This window comes from Elephantulus edwardii, unplaced genomic scaffold (assembly GCF_000299155.1).
Source record: "Elephantulus edwardii isolate Elephantulus edwardi_28Jun2011 unplaced genomic scaffold, EleEdw1.0 scaffold00181, whole genome shotgun sequence".
NCBI classification, from domain to species: domain Eukaryota; kingdom Metazoa; phylum Chordata; class Mammalia; order Macroscelidea; family Macroscelididae; genus Elephantulus; species Elephantulus edwardii.
In genome coordinates this window covers 3,349,067-3,367,664 of record NW_006399931.1, presented here as the reverse complement: position 1 = coordinate 3,367,664, position 18,598 = coordinate 3,349,067, and the positions used below count along the sequence as shown (strand labels likewise).

The 18,598-nt window shown below is 41.1% G+C and overlaps 1 protein-coding gene across 2 annotated transcripts in view; it reads right to left on the bottom strand.

Annotated features, from left to right (window-relative positions):
* Positions 1–18,598, bottom strand: part of GRM8 (glutamate receptor, metabotropic 8) — a 1,137,490-nt gene that overhangs the window by 8,497 nt on the left and 1,110,395 nt on the right. The window contains exon 10 of one of the 2 annotated variants that reach the window (XM_006896079.1): positions 2,546–2,847. In XM_006896079.1, coding sequence (XP_006896141.1) covers positions 2,551–2,847 — 297 coding nt within the window. In that variant the 3' untranslated portion in view covers positions 2,546–2,550. The remainder of the gene's footprint in view (positions 1–2,545; positions 2,848–18,598) is intronic. The other variant, XM_006896080.1, reaches the window with a different exon arrangement.

Below are 18,598 nucleotides of genomic sequence, written 5' to 3'. Positions count from 1 at the left end.
ATATATACACACACTAACTGCACTATCATCATGATGTCGCTGTCTGTCATGGTGGATGGAAAACAGGTTGAAATTGTCAACTGCTTCATCTTCCTTGGATCCACAATTAAAGCTATTAGCACCAGCAGTCAGGAAACAAGGAGACATACTGCACCGGGAAAATATGCAGTTAGGGACCTCTTTGAATTATTGAGGAATAAGGATTTGAGTTTGAGGACTAAAGTGAGTCTGATTCAGGCCATAGTCTTTCCAAACACTTGCTATGCATCTGAGAGCTGAACAGTGAATAAGGATGACAGAAGAAGAATTGATGCCTTTGAGTTGTGGTGTTGGAGAAGAGCACTGAACATCCCATGGATGGCTAAGAGAATGAACAGATATGTCTAGGAGAGGGTGCAGCTGCAGTGCTCTTTGTAGGCAAGAACGATGAGGCTTTGCCTCACATACTTTGGGCATGTTGCTAGGAAGTTCTATTCCTTGGAAAGGGACATGATGATGGGAAGGGTAGGAGGTTGGTGAAGGAGAGGAAGACCCCCAACCAGGTGGATAGTTGCAGTGACTGCCATTTGTGTGTGAGGATGGCACAGGGTAGAGCAAGGTTCAGACCTTTTGTTCATAGAGTCACTAGGAGTTATACTCTACTCGACAGAATATAACAACAGTAATTTTCAATTAACAATAATTAATAAGTATTAGTTCTATGATACTGTTTTAAATCAAACCTTCTGTTATTCTTCCATAGATGCTATGATTGACTTGAATAACTAAAACTTTTTGGATCATACTGGACTATGCAAAGGCTTTTGACTGTGTGGATCACAACAAGCTATCGCTGATTCTGAGAAGAATAGGAATCACAGAACATTTGATTGTGCTAATGCGAAACCTATACTTGGACCAAAAGGCAATTGTCAGAACAGAGCAAGGAGACACTACATGGTTCAAAATCAAGAAGGTGGTCTGTCAGGGATGTATTTTGTCTCCATACCTTTCCAATCTGTATGCAGAACAGATCATCCGAGACGCTGGGCTGTACGAGGAGGAATATGGCATCAGGATTGGTGGAAGAGTCATCAACAACCTGCATTATGCAGATGACACAACCCTGCTTGCTGTAGCTGAGGAGGATCTGAAGCACTTGCTGCAGAAGATCAAGGACTGCAGCCTTCAATACGGATTGAAGCTCAACATCAAGAAAACAAAGATTCTCACCACTGGGGCTATTGGCAGCATCAGTATGGATGGTGAAGAGATTGAGATAGTTGACAGTTTTAGTTTTCTTGGCTCCACAGTCAACACTCTTGGTACTAGCAGGCAAGAATTCAAGAGACAAATTCCATTGGGAATTTGCATTGGGAAAGTCAGCTGTCAGGGACCTCTCAAGAGTACTGAAGAGCAACGATGTCAGGCTGCAGACGAATCCTGATCCCAGCTATAGTCTTCACAATTGCGTGCTATGCATCAGAGAGTTGGACAGTGAGCAGGGATGATAGAAAGAGAACTGACGCCTTTGAGCTGTGGTGCTGGAGAAGAGTGTTGAATATACCAAGAACTGCTAGGAGAACAAACAGGTTTGTCCTGAAGAAGGGGAAGCCAGAATGCTCCTTGGAGTCAAGGATTCTGAAGCTTCATCTGATATACTTTGGGCATGTTGCAAGGAGGCACTGGTCCTTGGAGAGGGACATCATGTTTGGGAGAGTAGAGAGAGGGACGGTGCAGCAGAGGAAGACCCTCAATGAGATGGATCAATAACTGTGATTGGGGTGGTGGGAATGAGTGTGTAGGAGATGGTGAAGTTGGCACAGGATAGAATGGCGTTTAGGGCTCTTGTACTTAGGGTCACCATGAGTCGCGAGCTACTTGATGACACATAACAACAATAACAACAAATGGAAATCAGTTTATGCCCTCCTATGCTTCTTTCTACTTGTGTAAGTTGTAGAGAAAATAAAGGAAAAAAAGAGTGGCTGTTGGCTCGAGAAAGGACTCTATTTTTATGACACTTTAAAAGAAGAGCTCTAATGATATTAATAAACCCAAGGAGGAAAGGGAAGGGAGGTATATAGTAAGGAACCATTTGAGGGGGCAAATATTCACCATGACTTAATGGAACGTGTTTGTTGAGCAGTTTTCTCATTTCCTTGAGGTGCCAACTATATGTAACTCACTTGTTTGAGATTGTTGACCACATGTTCTATAAATATTAGTTAACTTTTGATGCTTATAAAGAACAATCAATATTGAACTAACAAAGGTAAAAGGATAGTCCTTAAGTGTTAAAAAAAAAGATCATTTTTATAAACAGAAGATGATTCCAAGTTCAAGCTCAGTAGTGTGTCAAGAGGGAAACCCAAGTGGGTGGCAGGTATGCTCTGTGAAGGAGTCTGTGAGCATGCTTGTGCCCTGCAGAAGTCTCTCCTGGTGAATCCCCTGATTCTAAGCAGCCCAGTGCCATTGAGAGTACTGTTACAGTGGTGTGGGGCCCATCCTGCCCTGGAAGCCTGCAGCACAGCCCCCAAACCTAGTAGAAGAATAGCCAACGTACATCTATTAGGAAGTGCTCCCGCTCTTGACCATCGGAAACTCTACGGATGACTTACTGTTGGTTTCAAGACTCTCACAGAGTTCACTTTTCACCTCGCCATTTGGTCTGTCGTTTCCCTTTTGGATCAGTTTGCTTTGCATGGTGGCTGCGGCTACCACCGCCTTGAAGCTCCTCTTGCGTTTCTGAACATTCTGCTCTGGGTGGAAAATGATAATATAAACCTTGGGCATATAGAGCATACCCAGAGAAACCGAAGCACTCAAACTCATGGAGACTGTGAGTGTTGTCGTCTGGATGTACATCTGAGGGGACAAAAAGAAAAACAAAGGAAGATTAATCTTGGTAAGCCAGACACAACGCACAGCAAAGGGCAACCGTTCTCTATATTTATTTCAGCTCCTTTACTAAAGGTCTCTAACAAAACTGCAACCAAGCATTCTTCTTTTTTGTTTTTAAAATTTTTTTTAACCAAGCATTCTTATACAGCAACTTGAGAGGCTGGGTGAGTGACACTGTATAGTTTATTAAGTCAAATTCTGTAAACCAAACAAGTAAACAACTTTTAGCTGGTGAGGTTATGCTCCCATTTGTAATTATAAATAAATGCAAGAAATGCGGCAAGCCTTCAAGAAAAAGAATATCTGTTATCTTTTTTTTTTCAAAAATTAAGTCTTTACACTAGAAACCTTCTCCAGAGAAATACTACAGAACTAACTGATTTTTTTTTTCTTCCAATAGTGAGCTGATTCAAGAGCTAAAGACTATGTTGTGGAAATGGATTGAGTGTGAATATTCTAGAAAATCACCAATACATACCATTGTTTTATCAATTCTAGTACTTCTATCTTCTCATCATTGCTTCATTCCACCTCTCACAAGACTTAGCAAATGATAAGCTTGCCACTGTGACATTTTTAAGAGCGTCTCTCAAGTCCAGGCACATTGACATGGACTTGAGTGTGTTCACAGAACTGGTAATAATCTTCCACCCTTAGACTGAGACATGCCCTGTTTGCACATGGTCCTGGTGTCTACCCTTAGAAAGTCTTCCCTCATTCTTTTTTAATCATATCCCTTACCCTGGAAATCTTTATATGTCATAGAATCCCTAACCCTGGAAATCCCACTAGAGATCTTTGTTCTTAGAAAGACATTTTTAGAAGATTTGTATCTTGTTTTAACAATCCAGAGGTAAACAAGTTGAAAATGTCTACTCACAAATCACTGCATTTTGTTTCTTCATTGGTATAGGAGTAATTGTGGTAATCTTTTAATTTTTAAAAGCAAAGCCATTTGCTATTTAGTGTCCTGAGCTCAAATTCTAATTTCCCCAATGAACTGAGATGCACAGATCATGAGACAGTATGTTGAAAAAAGGAGAAGAATCTCTTCATATCTTATCTCTGAGTCTCATTAATATCTGTTCACTCTAAATATCCATCCAAAAATGAAAGTTCTTACATTTTATCTGGAAATCCTCCAGGGACCAAACAAACTGTCCTTTTTAATAAATGATCAACAAGTACGACTCCTCCAGGGTTGCTGTTGTTTTTACTGCGTGCTTTGGAACCAGAGCTGACACACAGCTGACCTTCTCATGGGTTTTCAGAGCAGCAAATCCCAGGGGAGGATATTACCCATCTCTTTTCCACAGAACAGCTGGTGCATCTGAACTACCTGCCTTTGAATTGGCAGCCCACCTCTTTACCGCTAGACTACAGAGAATCTGAATTATCATAATGGTGGCCTTTCCTTTTCTGGAGGGAAACAGCTTCTTGTCACAGATGGCCAAGCCTGCAGCTATGAGAAGTCCAGGCACCAGAACAAGAAGTTGTTCTTGTCTCTGAAATCATACCATGCAGGTTATGGAGTTTGAAATTAGTTTATCTACTGCTAATACTGCCTTTACTTAAGATCCCATTATGAATATGAGAGTACACATTAATAAGGTAACACAGGCTGGATTGGCTTCCAAATTCACCTGACCCAGGAAGTCCTTCTTGATAAGCCTTACTTTAATTTGAATCTTTTCAGTTTATTAGGGAGCTCTAATAGCCAAGTGGTAAGAAGCTACGCTGCAATCCTGAAGGCACATGGTTCGAGTCCACCAGCTGCTCCGCAGAAGAAGGATATGCAATCTTCTCCTGTTCAATTAATGGCCTCTGAAAACCTGCCTGAAGATCAACTATGGGTTGGTTCTGACTCTGTGGTACACAACAACAGTCTAAATATTAGTAACTGATACATAAAACAAATCAATTGATAAAAATGACTGCACCATCCCACTTGTGCTTGTTTATGGTGCTATCACCATTTCTACTTATTTAAACTTTATATTCATTTATAAAATTGCTCAACTAGATATAAATACCCAGCTAAGGATTGAATTGTGTGCCTCAAAAAAAAAAAATCTATCAATTAGACTGGGCTGATCCTCAGTGCTAGGTGAAAACCTTTCGTCTTATGATCTGATGTTGTTATCCTAAGTGTTGTAAATCCTAACCTTGATGACTTTAATGAGACAAAATTAAAGGCAGCTATGTTATGGAGGCAAGATACCATCTATAGGATTAAGGTGTATTTTAAATCAATCTCTTTAGGTATTTAAAAGATTAAACAAAGAAGCAGAGATCAGAGAAATCTTCTACCACCTGGGGGCAAAAAATCCTGGAATTTGAATGAATATTGGGACCTGGAGCCTCTGCACTGAGGATCGCTCAGACTCAGAGATTGATGCTGAGATACGTGGGGATGCCTATGGAGAGCTAGTACACAGATGTGGGAAGGACCTTCCCCCAGAGCCAAAGAGAGCGAAAGCCTTCACTAGAATTGACGTCCTGAATTTGAACTTCTAGCTCGCAATATTATCAGAGAACAACTTTCTGTTGCAGCAGCAATAGGTAACTAAGTCACTCTCTCAGGGTTAGCAGGACTCTCTGAGTGATGCAAATGGTTCACAAACTTGGTTTCTAAGGAAAAGATTGAAAGTTCAAGTTTGTTCACTCAGAGGCTCCTCAGAAGAAAGATCTGATCATATACTTAAAATAAAGCAGCTGCCGAAAACCCAGTATTACTTTGTCTCATACAGAGTCACCATGAATCTGAACTGGAATTTTAGCCTTTGCAGTAGATAACTGGCTTTCTTTTCCTTATACATCTCTAGGAAATCATGAAATATTCCACAGATAAGTCTTAGAAAATGGTCATAATTTTTAGGCATAGGATAATCCTGAAGAACCTTATAATTTACACACTTCACACAGAATAGGCTTTCCACATCTCCCTTCCCTTCCCAAGAGATCAGAAATTGCCATCCAACAAAGGTAATGGCATTTGAAGTAAAAAGCATGACATGATAATACTGCAGGCTGGGCTCATGTGAAAAGTCTCAGTGGACACATGATTCACATACGTCCTTTAGCAAAGTGATAAATTACAGTGAGTCCTGACCTCTCATGCTGCCTGACAAGAAGCGAAATCCCTAGTTAAATCTGAGAATGCTAAGAATCTACTAAAATTAAGAAGTCCCTGATAGGTACACGGATATGTGCCTTTAAACCTGATAAACCTCCCTAAGCTTTGCCATGTACTTGAAGGCAAGCTATTATTACAAATTCTCATAAGCTTCTGATGTGTTAGCTAATCCGCTCTGAATTCCCACTTACTCTCAAGTTAGCTGCTGTAAAAAGCTATTCGGAAAATGGACTGCAGAGAAAGGACACACAGAGAGGGACAGAACCACATACAAAGCACACACATGCATATTCCGAAATCATAAGGTTTGTTCCATCAGCTAAGTCAATTTAGCTTAAAAATCATACAACAGGGGAGTTCAAAACCCTATTGAATTATAGGAACACCTATTTTGATAAGTTGAGTCATTATCCTAGGTCTTAATCTGTTGGTCTTGTTCAAATGTACAATAGTTACGTGCTATCAAATTGATCATGACTCCCTGAGACCCCATACCACAGAACAGGATTGTCCATTGGGTTCCTAGGTTGTGATATGTATGAAAAAGCATTTTGAGGTCTCTGATCCTGAGGAACTGCTAGTGTGGTTCATATGGCTCACCTCATTGGCAGCTAAACCCGTGGTCATTGTACCACCAGCGTTCCTTGCAGCACTGACTTCAATACTACAGAAACAGCTTTATCATTTGAAGACCTGCTAAACTGTATCTCTTTTATTACAATCATATGAGAGCCAACCCATATCTGAGTCCCTATTGGGCTTCCAAGGGACATGAGGAGATTATCTTTTAACCCATGGAGTCTGGTGGGTTAGAACCACAAACGATGTAGCCTTTAGATTAGCACAGCTCCCTGAGGGCTACACCACTAGAGGTCCTTAAACTACCTGTGCTGTCATAAATCCAGATGTGATCTTTTATTCAAAATTATTTCTATAATACTGATTATAAACATAATCTTATTGTTCTGAGCAGAAGCTTCCATAGTAAACACAATACTCTTTGACATACTAGGTCAGCATAAAATGAACTAAACATTGGTGGTATGTATGGATGGGAGCATATTATACTGCTAACCAAAGAGTTACAAGTCTCAGGTAGTTTCATTCCAACAATAGCTTTGAGAGAGAAAAATGGGATATATCCTGCCATTAAAATGAAAGCTGTATAAAGCTCAATGTAGCTCTGGTGGCCTGGGGGTAAGAAGCTGCCCTGTAGTCTCGAAGGCCACAGTTCAAATCCACCAGCTGCTCTGTAGAAGAAAGATGGGCAATGTCTTCCCATGGGATTAACTGCCTCTAAAAACCTGCCAGAAGGTGAGCTATGTGTCAGTTCTGACGCAATGGTACTGGCTGCATAGTACTCTGTGTCTCGGATTACTGATGCAAAGATTGGCCCTTTGAACCCATCAGAGGTTCCACTGGAGAAGGATGGACAAATTCTTGTCATACGATTTGCAGTCTTGATGAAGGTAAGTTTGGTTTGGATGTTTAGTGTATACAGTCCTCCAATAGGCACGGAATTCTCAAATGATGTACCACCATACCCTAAAGTCCCAACTCTTACATGATTGTCAAACACTGGTTACAGAGACCTGGGTCATGAGCAGAATGGGTTAGTGTCTGAGTTTCATCTTTCAGGGGTCAGTTAAATGAAAAATAATAGTGTTTAAAACCTCAATAAAAACCACAAAAGGAAAAAGAAAACAAATAAACTTGCCACCATCTTCATCATAAGGAAAAAAAAATCTTCAAGCATCTTGGCTTACAAGATTCTAAATTATATTAAGAAATTTTAAACAAGCACTGAATTCTAATAGGCTATGATTTTATTTGCCTAGTGGTAAGGCCATGATCTTTGCAATCACTTGTTATGCATCAGAGAGCTGGACAATGACTAGGGAGGACAGGAGAATTGACGCCTTTGAGCTGTGGTGCTGGAGAAGAGTATTGAATGTACCATGAACTGCCCAAAAAACAAACAGATTCATCGTAGAGAGGATTAAACCAGGCTACTCCCTTGAGGCAAGGATTCTGGGGCTTCGTCTGACATACTTTGGATATGTTGCAAGGAGAGAGAGGTCTTTGGAGAGGGACGTCATGCTGGGTAGAGTGGAGGGACAGCGCAGGAGGGGAAGACCCTCTATGAGGTGGATTGATTCCGTGACTGGGATAATCGGGATGGGTGTGTCGGGGGCAATGAGATTGGCACAGGATAGAGCAGGGTTTAGGGCTCTTGTACATAGGGTCGCTATGAGTCACAAACAACTCGACGGCACATAACAACAACAACAACAAGTGGTAAGAACCTGTGCTGCAATCCTGAATGCCCATTGTTCGAATCTGCCTGTTGCTTTTGGGGAGGATGGGTAATCTTCTCCTGTGCAATTTAGCTGCTTCTGAAAACCTGCTGAGGGTCAGCTATGGGTCACTTCTGACTCGACTGTACTCAACAACACAATAATGGACAAGTTAGAGTTGTCTTTCCAGGCAAGGACGGAGAAGCTTCATCTCACATACTTCCGCACTTGCAAGGATGGGCTAATTCTAGGAAATGAACACCATGTTTGGAAAGGGGGAGGGGGAGGGTCAGCAAGAGAGAAGACAGTCAATGAGATGGATTGACCCAGTGACTGCTGCAATGGGCGCCGGGTATCAGAGATGATGAGGATGGCACAGGATAGGACAGTGTTCAGGTCAGTTGTTCGTAGGGTCTCTGTAAGTTGCACTCAACTCGATGACACCTAACACCAACAACACTGACAATCCGAATTCCTTGAATTATGAAAGGTGGAAATATGTGCTTGCTGACGTGGGACTGAATTTTGGTACTGTCACTGACAAGCTAACTTCACTTATTTTTCTTTTCTCTATGGAATGAGAGGAAAGAATATTTTTTCTCCTGGGGGTTGCAGGGCTGCATGACTACAGAGAAGCAGGCTTTGGTGAGGCCTCCTTGGTGATAGCTCACTCGTGCTTGCTAAGTGCCTGTTCTGTAAAATTTACCAGGTGGCCTTGGAGATGCAGGATCCTGACAGCACGCTGCCTTTGTTTACCAGAGATATGAAAGCCCCCTTCTCTTTCTGGGGGGTGTGGAAACTCAAGTCTGGCGCTGCTGCTTCCTGGGGTATCATCATCTTAATAAAACTCCATGATGCATTTTCCAGCCTCCCCCTTCTGCATCATGGTAGGCTAATTTAGGACAAACGTTAAATTACTGAGTTGTGCCCCCAGACACATGGTATAATATTTAATAAGCGTCTAGAATCTGTAAGCAATGTTGTTTTTAAGTGCTTTGAGTTGTAGACAACTCAAAGCAAGTAAGCAATGTTGTTAAGTGCCATTGAGTCATAGACAACTCATAGCGACCCTATGAATGAAAGACCTGAGCACTGTTCAAAGAGTAAGCAAAACAAAGGGTTAATACTGTCGTCTGTTAACCTGCAAGTGGAATATTTGGTTCAATTTTGAGCTGCCAAGGAAGGCAGGCCTGGAGATTTACTTCCATAAATCAGCCCCCCATAATCCAATGGGGTGCTGACACCAATGAGTCAGGGTGGACTTGATAACACTTGGTTTTAGAAACTAAATTTCCTTCAACTAAATTGACTTACCTGAATACATTGGTTCTAAAAGGATTCTAATAAAGTAACTTTCTGTGTCCTCATGGTAAAAAATAGCCTATATATGTTGCTGTTAAAGGCTGTTGAGAGGATTTTACAGCACCGGAACCCTACACACAGAGTAGAATTGCCACATAGGGTTTTCTAGCTGCTATGTTCAAGGAAGATCAGGAAATGTTTCTCCCACAGAGCCTTGGGGTTGGTTTGAACCATTAACCTTTCAGAGATCAGTCCAGTGCTTCTCTGTCATACCACCAGGGATGCTGGTCAGTTATTCACCCCACAACACTTGGTTTAGTCAGCAGTTAACAGTTACACACTACCTTTGGTCTAGGCAAAGGTTATTGTAATGTTACTCCAAAGATGTAAACAGTTACACACTACCTTTGGTCTAGGCAAAGGTTATTGTAATGTTACTCCAAAGATGTATTGTTATTGTTGTTGTTGTTATGTAGGTACGTTATGTAGTAAAATGATGTGCAGGAGCTCACTCTATTTGCTGGTGTTAAGGCCATGTTCCCCTTTTAGACTGCACTCCTAGAATAGCACAACAGCTCCTGTCTTTGATAACAGCTCACCTAAATCAGAAGGGAAGTCCATCAATTCCCTTTAACCGGCATAAAGCCCCTGAAAGATGCTGACAGCGGTACAAGCGAGGTAATGATGATCTCCTTGCCAACCTTCTTTTACGCTCCTCTCTGCCCCTTGTCACTCTAAAGTGCTAACACTGGCAGAAAGGGGAGTCTCTTGTCTATCACAGCCACTATTGATTGCCAGTTCCCTCCTCTGCCTGCATGCTCCCCGGACACTCAGAGCCTGAAGGACAGGAAAGCACTGAAGTTACTGCCAGCAACGTCAGGACAAGCCAGGAGCCGGCACAAAGGAACATAATAACATGACATTTCAGTGGAGCCCAGTGTGGCCCCCTCCTTCATTCTCTTGAGTTCCACTCAATATTAGTTATGACATGGACTCACCAAAGATGGGGAAGTGGTGCTTCTATCATCCCAGGAGAAACGCGAGCCTTTACTTTCAACCACCCACCCACACACTGACCTCCATAGACCGTGCTGACATCTAACTTGGGAACTCTACAACCCTTTCATGTTGATGCAACATGGTAAAGACACGTTGGCAGTAGGTCCTATGGAATGGGCCCGTTACTCATGTCCAGCTATTTCTCTGCTTGGCTCTGGGTGGTTCCATCTCTCCTCTCAGCTATGTTCAGCCAGCTTTCTGTTTGGCTGCTTTTAACAAAGCTTGGCCAACTGGAAATCTCCTCATGTATCAGCCTGCCTTTCCCTCTTCTGTACCCTGGCCCCTCGTTTCAGTATCCACCAAAGTAGCACTTCCCAATATAGATTTGACTATGCCTTTCCGTCAGGGTTCAGCCAGAGCACTTCCATATAGAAGAACCAGGCAGTCCCACTGATGTCCGACTCAAAGTGAGCCGACAGGTCAGAGTAGAACTACAGGTGGGGCTCCCAGCGCTATCAATCTTTAATGGAAATCATCTGCCACCTCTTCCTTCCATAGAGTGCATGGTGATTTAGCTTCACACTCTCAAGGTTTTACAATACCCAAAGGCTTAACCATTGAAACACAGGAACAAAAAAACCCTAACCCAATGGCGTTGGTTTTGACACATTAAAACCCTCCATATCACGCTTTAGAGTTTGTCAATCCTTATTCTGGGTATGTTCTTAAAGAGGCAAGTCCTTGAAGACAAACATCATGCTTCTGTTTTTAAAACTTTGTTTTTATTTTATATGTTTTTGTGCAGGTACCATCAAATCGGATCTGACTGGTACAGGAGGAGACTGTCTCTCTTCCTCCAGAAGAACATCTTGTGGATTCAAACTGTACACCTCTGGGATTACAGTGCAGCTTCTTGTCACTAGGCCACCAGAGCTCCCTGTACATTATGCTTCTTGATGATGCATAGAGGGTCAGCTTAAAAGGGGAAACCCTCAACAAGACGTACTTATAATTACTGTAACCATGGGCTGAAGTGTGTCTGAGACAGTGAGGACGGCACAGGATACGGTCAGGTACAGATTCATTGTTAACAGGGCTGCTATGAGTTGTGGTCAACTCGATGACACATAACAACAACAATAACTGGACACTTAGCACCTTTTTCTCCTTCAGCAGGCTAGTGAATTTGAACCACTAACCTTTCAGTTGCCAGGTCAACATGTTACAAATTAAGCCCCTAAGCCTTCAGGGCTCCTCAATAATGAAAATTTGTTATCATTTACTTTTCTAGGTTAAAGAAATTACTTTGTTAGGTTAAAAAAGTTAAACTAGGGAGAAACACTGGAGTAGCCCTGTGGGTGATGCATGTCTCAAATCCCTACCAATGATTTCAGGAAAAGCGAGCACGTACTTTCCATTTTCACAAATGCCACGGCCAATCCTACTTCAAATACCATATAAATACTCACAAAGCTCAACCTTCTCTCAGGAAGGTATGTTGTCTTCTCTGTAGCAGCCTTTGGGTATCTACTTGAAGGATATCTAAAACATCACAAGCTTCTGATTCACCACTTAAGCTTCTAAACTTGGGCCACCCTTCTCAGTCAGGGTCTTAATACTGACCTTGACATCTCTCTTACCCTGTTATGAAATGAATTGAATTGTGCCCTCCTCCGTATGTGTTAGAATCCTTACCCCAAATCTCTGGATGTAATCTTATTGGTGAGGAGGGGTTTAATTGTTATGTTAATTAGGCTTGCTGTTTATGTAGGATGTATCCTGGATTTATTAACATCTTTTTAAATTGTTCTGTTACTAAGAATTAAAGGCACAGAGACAAGCAAGCATAAAGGGGACAGGGACTGGTGGGGAGGATTGTCAAGGAACCAAGGAGAGAGACCTGTCTTCTCCCAGAACTAACGGACCCAGGAGCATTTTCCTCCAGAGCTGGTGCTCTAACTGGAACCCTCCACAGCTGTGAGAAAATACATTTCAATTGTTTAAAGTCACCTGCTTGTGAAAGTTCTACCACACAGTACTAAAGTAAGACACGCTTCTACCCAAGTTGGAAACAAACATAGTTGTTCCTACCTTCAAAAGTATTTAGGCAGGCACTCTTCAACCCCAACTGAAACCAGGCTGCTCAGAGCCGCCACCATCACTCATTTGGATGATGCTTCCCTGCAGGACCAGCCACCCGTAGACGACCCCTAGACGACCATGAACTAGTCTTTTGAACTTGCTCTTTGCCTCACTCTTCTGCTTCCAATCAGACTGGAGTCCTGGCTGACCCTGGACGCCATCTTTGTATTTGAGATTTGCTCCATTCATGTCTTTAATGAACTTTGAGGCCTTCTCTGCAAGGCCTTTCCCAAATGCAGTACAGAGAACCAAGTCCTGTCACTCCAACAACAATAAACCAAAAAAATACCTCACTCAAATTAACTTCCCTCCAGTTGATTCCAAGCCACACTGACCCTCTACTGAGTTTACGAGGCTCCAGATCTTAATGAGAGAGGAAGATTACCCATCATTTCCTTTCGGTGCTGCCGGTAGATTCAACACTGGAGAGGAGCGTTGTTTCTGTTTGCCGCGTATCTCATTACATCTTTAATCGCCGGAACTCCTTCAACACCCCTTCAATTTCATTTTACTCCTGTTCTGAGGTCCTGTCAAGTCTGTTTGACTCACAGTGACCCAACAGCTATAACTGGGTTTTTTTCCTTTAATAAAATTTTTCATTTAATTGTGATTTTAACAAAAGTTTACAGAAAAGCTAGCTTTTCATTCATTCATGGTTGCACATTTTACATCCCTTCTCCCTCCTCCAGTTCACTTTTTCGAAAAATATTCACTCATTGTTGCACAATTACCTCCCTCTTCCCTAGTCCTCTTTGCAATGACCCTTATTCTGGACTGCTGCTGGATTCATAACACCTACTACTATATTCCTTTTTTAAATTTTTTATTATTAATTTCAATGAAAATTGACAGAGACTTTAGATTTCCATTCATTCATTGTTGCATTTTTCCTCCCTGCCCACCTAATAAATTCCTTTTAAACATTATCTTTCCTTCATCTTTATGGGGCAGCTCTTTTCCCTGCAGAAGTTACTGTGTTAACTGCTGAGTATTTAACCAGTATGACACGAGGGCTCTTTACTTTATTCCTTCACATCTAACATTTTACCTAATAATCTTCTGGTAATTTCATGAATAATTGCCATGAGTAAATTTTGACAATTTATGACAATAATAACTGTAACTTACATGTCAGGAGCTATGCCACTATTATTTATCCGTTGAGCCATCAAATCTTTAAGTTAGGTCTATGGAATATGTTTCCCTAAACTATAATTGTAACAGAGAAATCAGACATAGATCCCAAAGCTCTCAAGTTGCCAAAGTGGCAACATGAGAAATTATCACTCATGGTAATTTCCATGAGCACAGGATTTTACCTTTCTTCTATGGTTGTAAACTGTGTCTAGAATACAGCTATAGTAATATAATAGAATACAGAATGTAACTGTGTCTGTATTTTTGTGAAATACGGTAGAGTCTTACTCTATAATTTGGAAATTAATGGCAATAATTCCTGTAGTTACAAGGAAGAAATTATGAAACAGATCAATAAAACTTAAGGCTCCACCTAGCCCTATTTCTCCCCTCAAGATTGGGACAGAAATTTAATGTTGGCTAGATTCAAGTCAACTCAACTTATTGCTGTCAAGTAAGAATCAGTTCATAGGTGACCCTCCAGTAGGTTTTGGGAGCTATAAATGACAGGAGAAAAGACTGCCCAGCTTTCTTCCCCTGGGGCCACTAGTGGATTCGAACCATCAGAGAAGCATCACCTCCGGGTTAGCAGCACCACTTCCTATGGCCTACACTCTCAGAGCTCCCTATCTGACATATTAACACACTGATATTTTAAATTCCATATTTGACAATAATGAACCCGTTTGGCTTCAAATCAGCAATAAGCCAAAATGAAACTTTATGCCTTGGAGTAGACTCTAACTCATCACAACTCTCCATGGAGTTTTTGAAGTTGTGACTATTAGAGAGAGAAGTCGGCTTCATTTTTCTCCCATGGAGAAGCTAGTGGATTTGAACCACCGATCCAACATGTTATTTATTAAATCCATCGGCATCCACTTGGCAACATGAGAGCTTTAGAATCCATGCCTGATTTCTCTATTTAGGGAAACATATTCCATAGACCTAACTTAAAAGATTTGATGACTCAATGGCTAAACAATAATGGCATAGCACCTGACACATAAGTTACTGTTCTGTTGCCCTCCATGCATTTCTAACATCATAAAGACTTAATAGTACCAAATTTTCAAGATCAGCCTCAATTCTTTTAACCTTCCTCATACTCTTTAAGTGCCATCAAGTCAATTCTGACTCAGGCCAGTCCTATATGAGTCAGAATAAAACTGCCACACGGGGCAGTCTAAGCTGTAATCTTTAAGGAGTCGGATCATCAGGGTTGTCTCCTATTGAACCACTGGATGGCTGAGCATTTAGTTGTCACACCACCATGGCTCCTTTCAGCCTTTGAAAACTTCTAAACTTATCACCCTACCAATGAGTCAACTCTAACTCAAGAACCTCCAGCTGGTTTTAAGCCTGTATATCTTAACCGGAGTTACTGGTTTTAGGTGCCATGAAGTCCATCATGACCCTATGAACAACAGATCTGAGTCCTGTCCTGTCCTCATCAACCTCGTCCCATCCTCATCATCTCTGGCACATTGAGCCCATTGCTGCCGTCACTGCATAAACTGTCTCATCTTTCTTTTATGGAGCAGCTGGTGGCTTTGAACTACTCATCTTTTGCTTAGCAAGCCAACACTTAATGTACTACACCATTATGGCTTTCTTTTTTAACATTGCATCTTTCACACGTGGAGATCCCTAAGGCACACCCTTAGGCAGGGCAGAGTTGAGATCTGCTGTTCGTTACAAGTAGTAGTAGCCAACTTGATGACATTCTGTTGTCATATATATAATGCCTAATCATATATTTCTTTTAAACATTTCTCTTCCTTTATCTGTTCCAGTGCAGAGTTCATTATTCATCTCCTCTTTGTTTCCCCCCAACACCCATGTCAGTCCTGTTTTACGACAGTGGTGTTGTGCCGTATTTGTTTGTTCTGTTATCTTTAAAAGGTCAATATCAAGCCCAGTGCCCTTGCGCCCGTTCTCATAAAGACCCTTCATTGGATTTCTGAGGCTGTAAGTCTTTATCAGAGAAGGTTGCCCATCGTTCCTTGGTAGAGCACGGTGGTAGACTTGAACTGCATTTCTGATAGAGCACAGTGGTGGACTTGAACCGCATTTCTGATAACACAAAAAACCACTACTGAACTGCATTTCTGATAACACAAAAAACCACTACTGCTCCTCTTTTAGCCACGTTCTTCTTGTTAGGTGCCATTGGGTGTTCTAGAAATCCTAGAGGCCTTACTCACAACAGACCTAAACTTTGCCCAATTCTGCATTATCCTCACAACCTCTACTATGATCAAACCCATTGTGGAAGTCACTCGGTTAATCCATCTCTTTGAGGGTCTTCCTGAACATCTCTGGTCCTCACCCTTTCTAAGCGTGGTGTTCTTTCCCAGTGACTGCCTAAAGTAGAAGAGGAAGTCTCACAATCCTTGCTTCTCAGAAGAACTCGACTGTACCAAGCCAGGTTTATTCTTGCATCATTTCATCGTCTACGCCATACTTGTTGCCAACAACAATGGTTCTAAGTCATCAATTCTTTGTTCTTCCTTATCTTTGTCCAATTTTCACATGAATGTAAAGCAACTGAAAATAGAATAATTTGGGCACCTTTGTTCTTTAGATTTTAAAAAGGTCTTTGACAATAGATTTGTCCAATGCAATAGGTCTTTTGATTTTCTTACTGCTGCATACATAGGTATTGATTGTGGGTACAAGCAAAATAAAATCTTTGACAACTTCAATGTTGACTCCATCTTTCATGATGCTGTTTATTGGTCCAGTCATGAGAATTTTTATTTTTTTCATGTTGAAGTATAATAGAAATTTAAGGTTGTATATTTTTATCTTCTTCAGCAAATGATTCAAGTCCTTGTTATTTTCTACAAGCTAGGTTGTAGCTGCAGGTTGTTGATGAGTTTTTCTCTGATCCTGACCCCATTCAAATTGCCCAGATTCTCAAGATTATTTGCTCAGCATACAAATCTTTTAACCTTAGAGACCATTTAATAGAGATGCACAAATAAGTACAGCCAAAACATTATTCCTAAGGAAATTTATTTTATGCTTGTAAAGAAACTCTGGGTCAGCACATTTTGAGAACTGTGACTGAATTTCTCTCTGGGGGAAAGAAAAACCACTGTCGTGAGTATTATATTTCTCCTGTCAGAGAGAAATCAGTGTTGCTGACCTTTGGCAGACTAGAGTTGTTGTCAGTAGAATTCAAGATTAGTTTGCTCTGAATCTACCCATCCTCAATTTTTTATCACTTCCCTCTACGACTCAGGATATAAGTTTGCAAAATGAAGCTTCCTAACTGGTTCATACTGGAGGTCCAACCAACTTCAGAAAAAAAAAAATAACAAAAATAATATAACATTTAACTAACAAAAGTAGAATAACAGTGTTTCTAAAGCTTGTTGTTGTTACATACTGTGCAGTTGGAATCTCATGAGAGGAGATTGCTCATCTTTCTCCTACAGAACAACTGGTGGATTTGAACCACATGCCTTTGGGTTGGAAGCACAATGACTTACCTCTAAACCACCGGATATTTTAAACAAACAGGGCAAATTTAATAAATTGTAATTTCTAAGGAACTCTGGTGGTATAGTGCAGGAAGTGTTGAACTGTACCCTAAAATATGGTGGTTCCAACCCATAAGGCACTCCTGGGAAAAACTCTTCTTGGGCAATCTTCTCTTGTAAATATTTATAACCTGGAGACCTAATAGAGGTCTGCCATGAGTCAGCGTCAACTCAGTGGTGTTGGGTTTTATTTTGTTTTGTTTTGTTTTAAGTACTTCTAAGGAAAGAGGATTTTTGTTTTCCTGATACTGAAATGCAAGATCCTCACCACCAGGCCAGTAGGCAGTATCATGATGGGTGGATGGAGAAAAGATTGAAGTTGTGAAGGATTTCATCTTGCTCAGATCCACAATCAACACCACTGGCACCAACATTCAGGAATTCAAAAGACAAGCTGCAATGGGAAAATCTACTATTAAGGATTTCTCTAGAATGCTAAGGAATAATGATGTTAGTCTAAAAATTAAGGTACACTTGATCCACTCCATCCTTGCCTCAATTGCTTGCTATGCATCTGCAAGCATGAAAAAAGATGACAGAGAGGAATTGATGCCATTGAGTTGTGGTCCTAGACCATGGACTTCCAAAAGAATAACCAAGTCTATCCTGGAGAGGGTGAAAACAGATTGCTCTTTGGAGACAAGGATTTTCAAACTCTGTATCATATATTCTGGGCATTTTGTCAACATGAGACAGTCTTTGGAGAAAGACATCATACTTAGAAAGGTAGACCGTCGGTACAAGAGAAGAAGAACCAAGATATGATGAACTGGAACAGTGAATGTGAAAATGGGGTCAGAGGTGTTGGAGATAGTGAGGTTGGTCAGGATAGAGGAAGGTTCAGAGCTATTGTTCTTAGGATCACTATGAGTCATTGTTAATGCAATGGAACATAACATCAACAATAAGGAAAGAAGAATAGATATGACTTATCCTGAAAATATACTATTAAATAAATGTTATATATTTAATATTTAGGCTTGTTGTTGTTGTTGTTATGTGCCCTCATGTCCTTTGTGACTCATAGCGACCCTATGTACAAGAGCTCTAAACGCTGTTCTATTCTGTGTCAACCTAGCCATCTCAAACACACTTATTCCCACTGCTCCAGTCACAGAATCGATCCATCTAATCGAAGGTCTTCCTCTCCT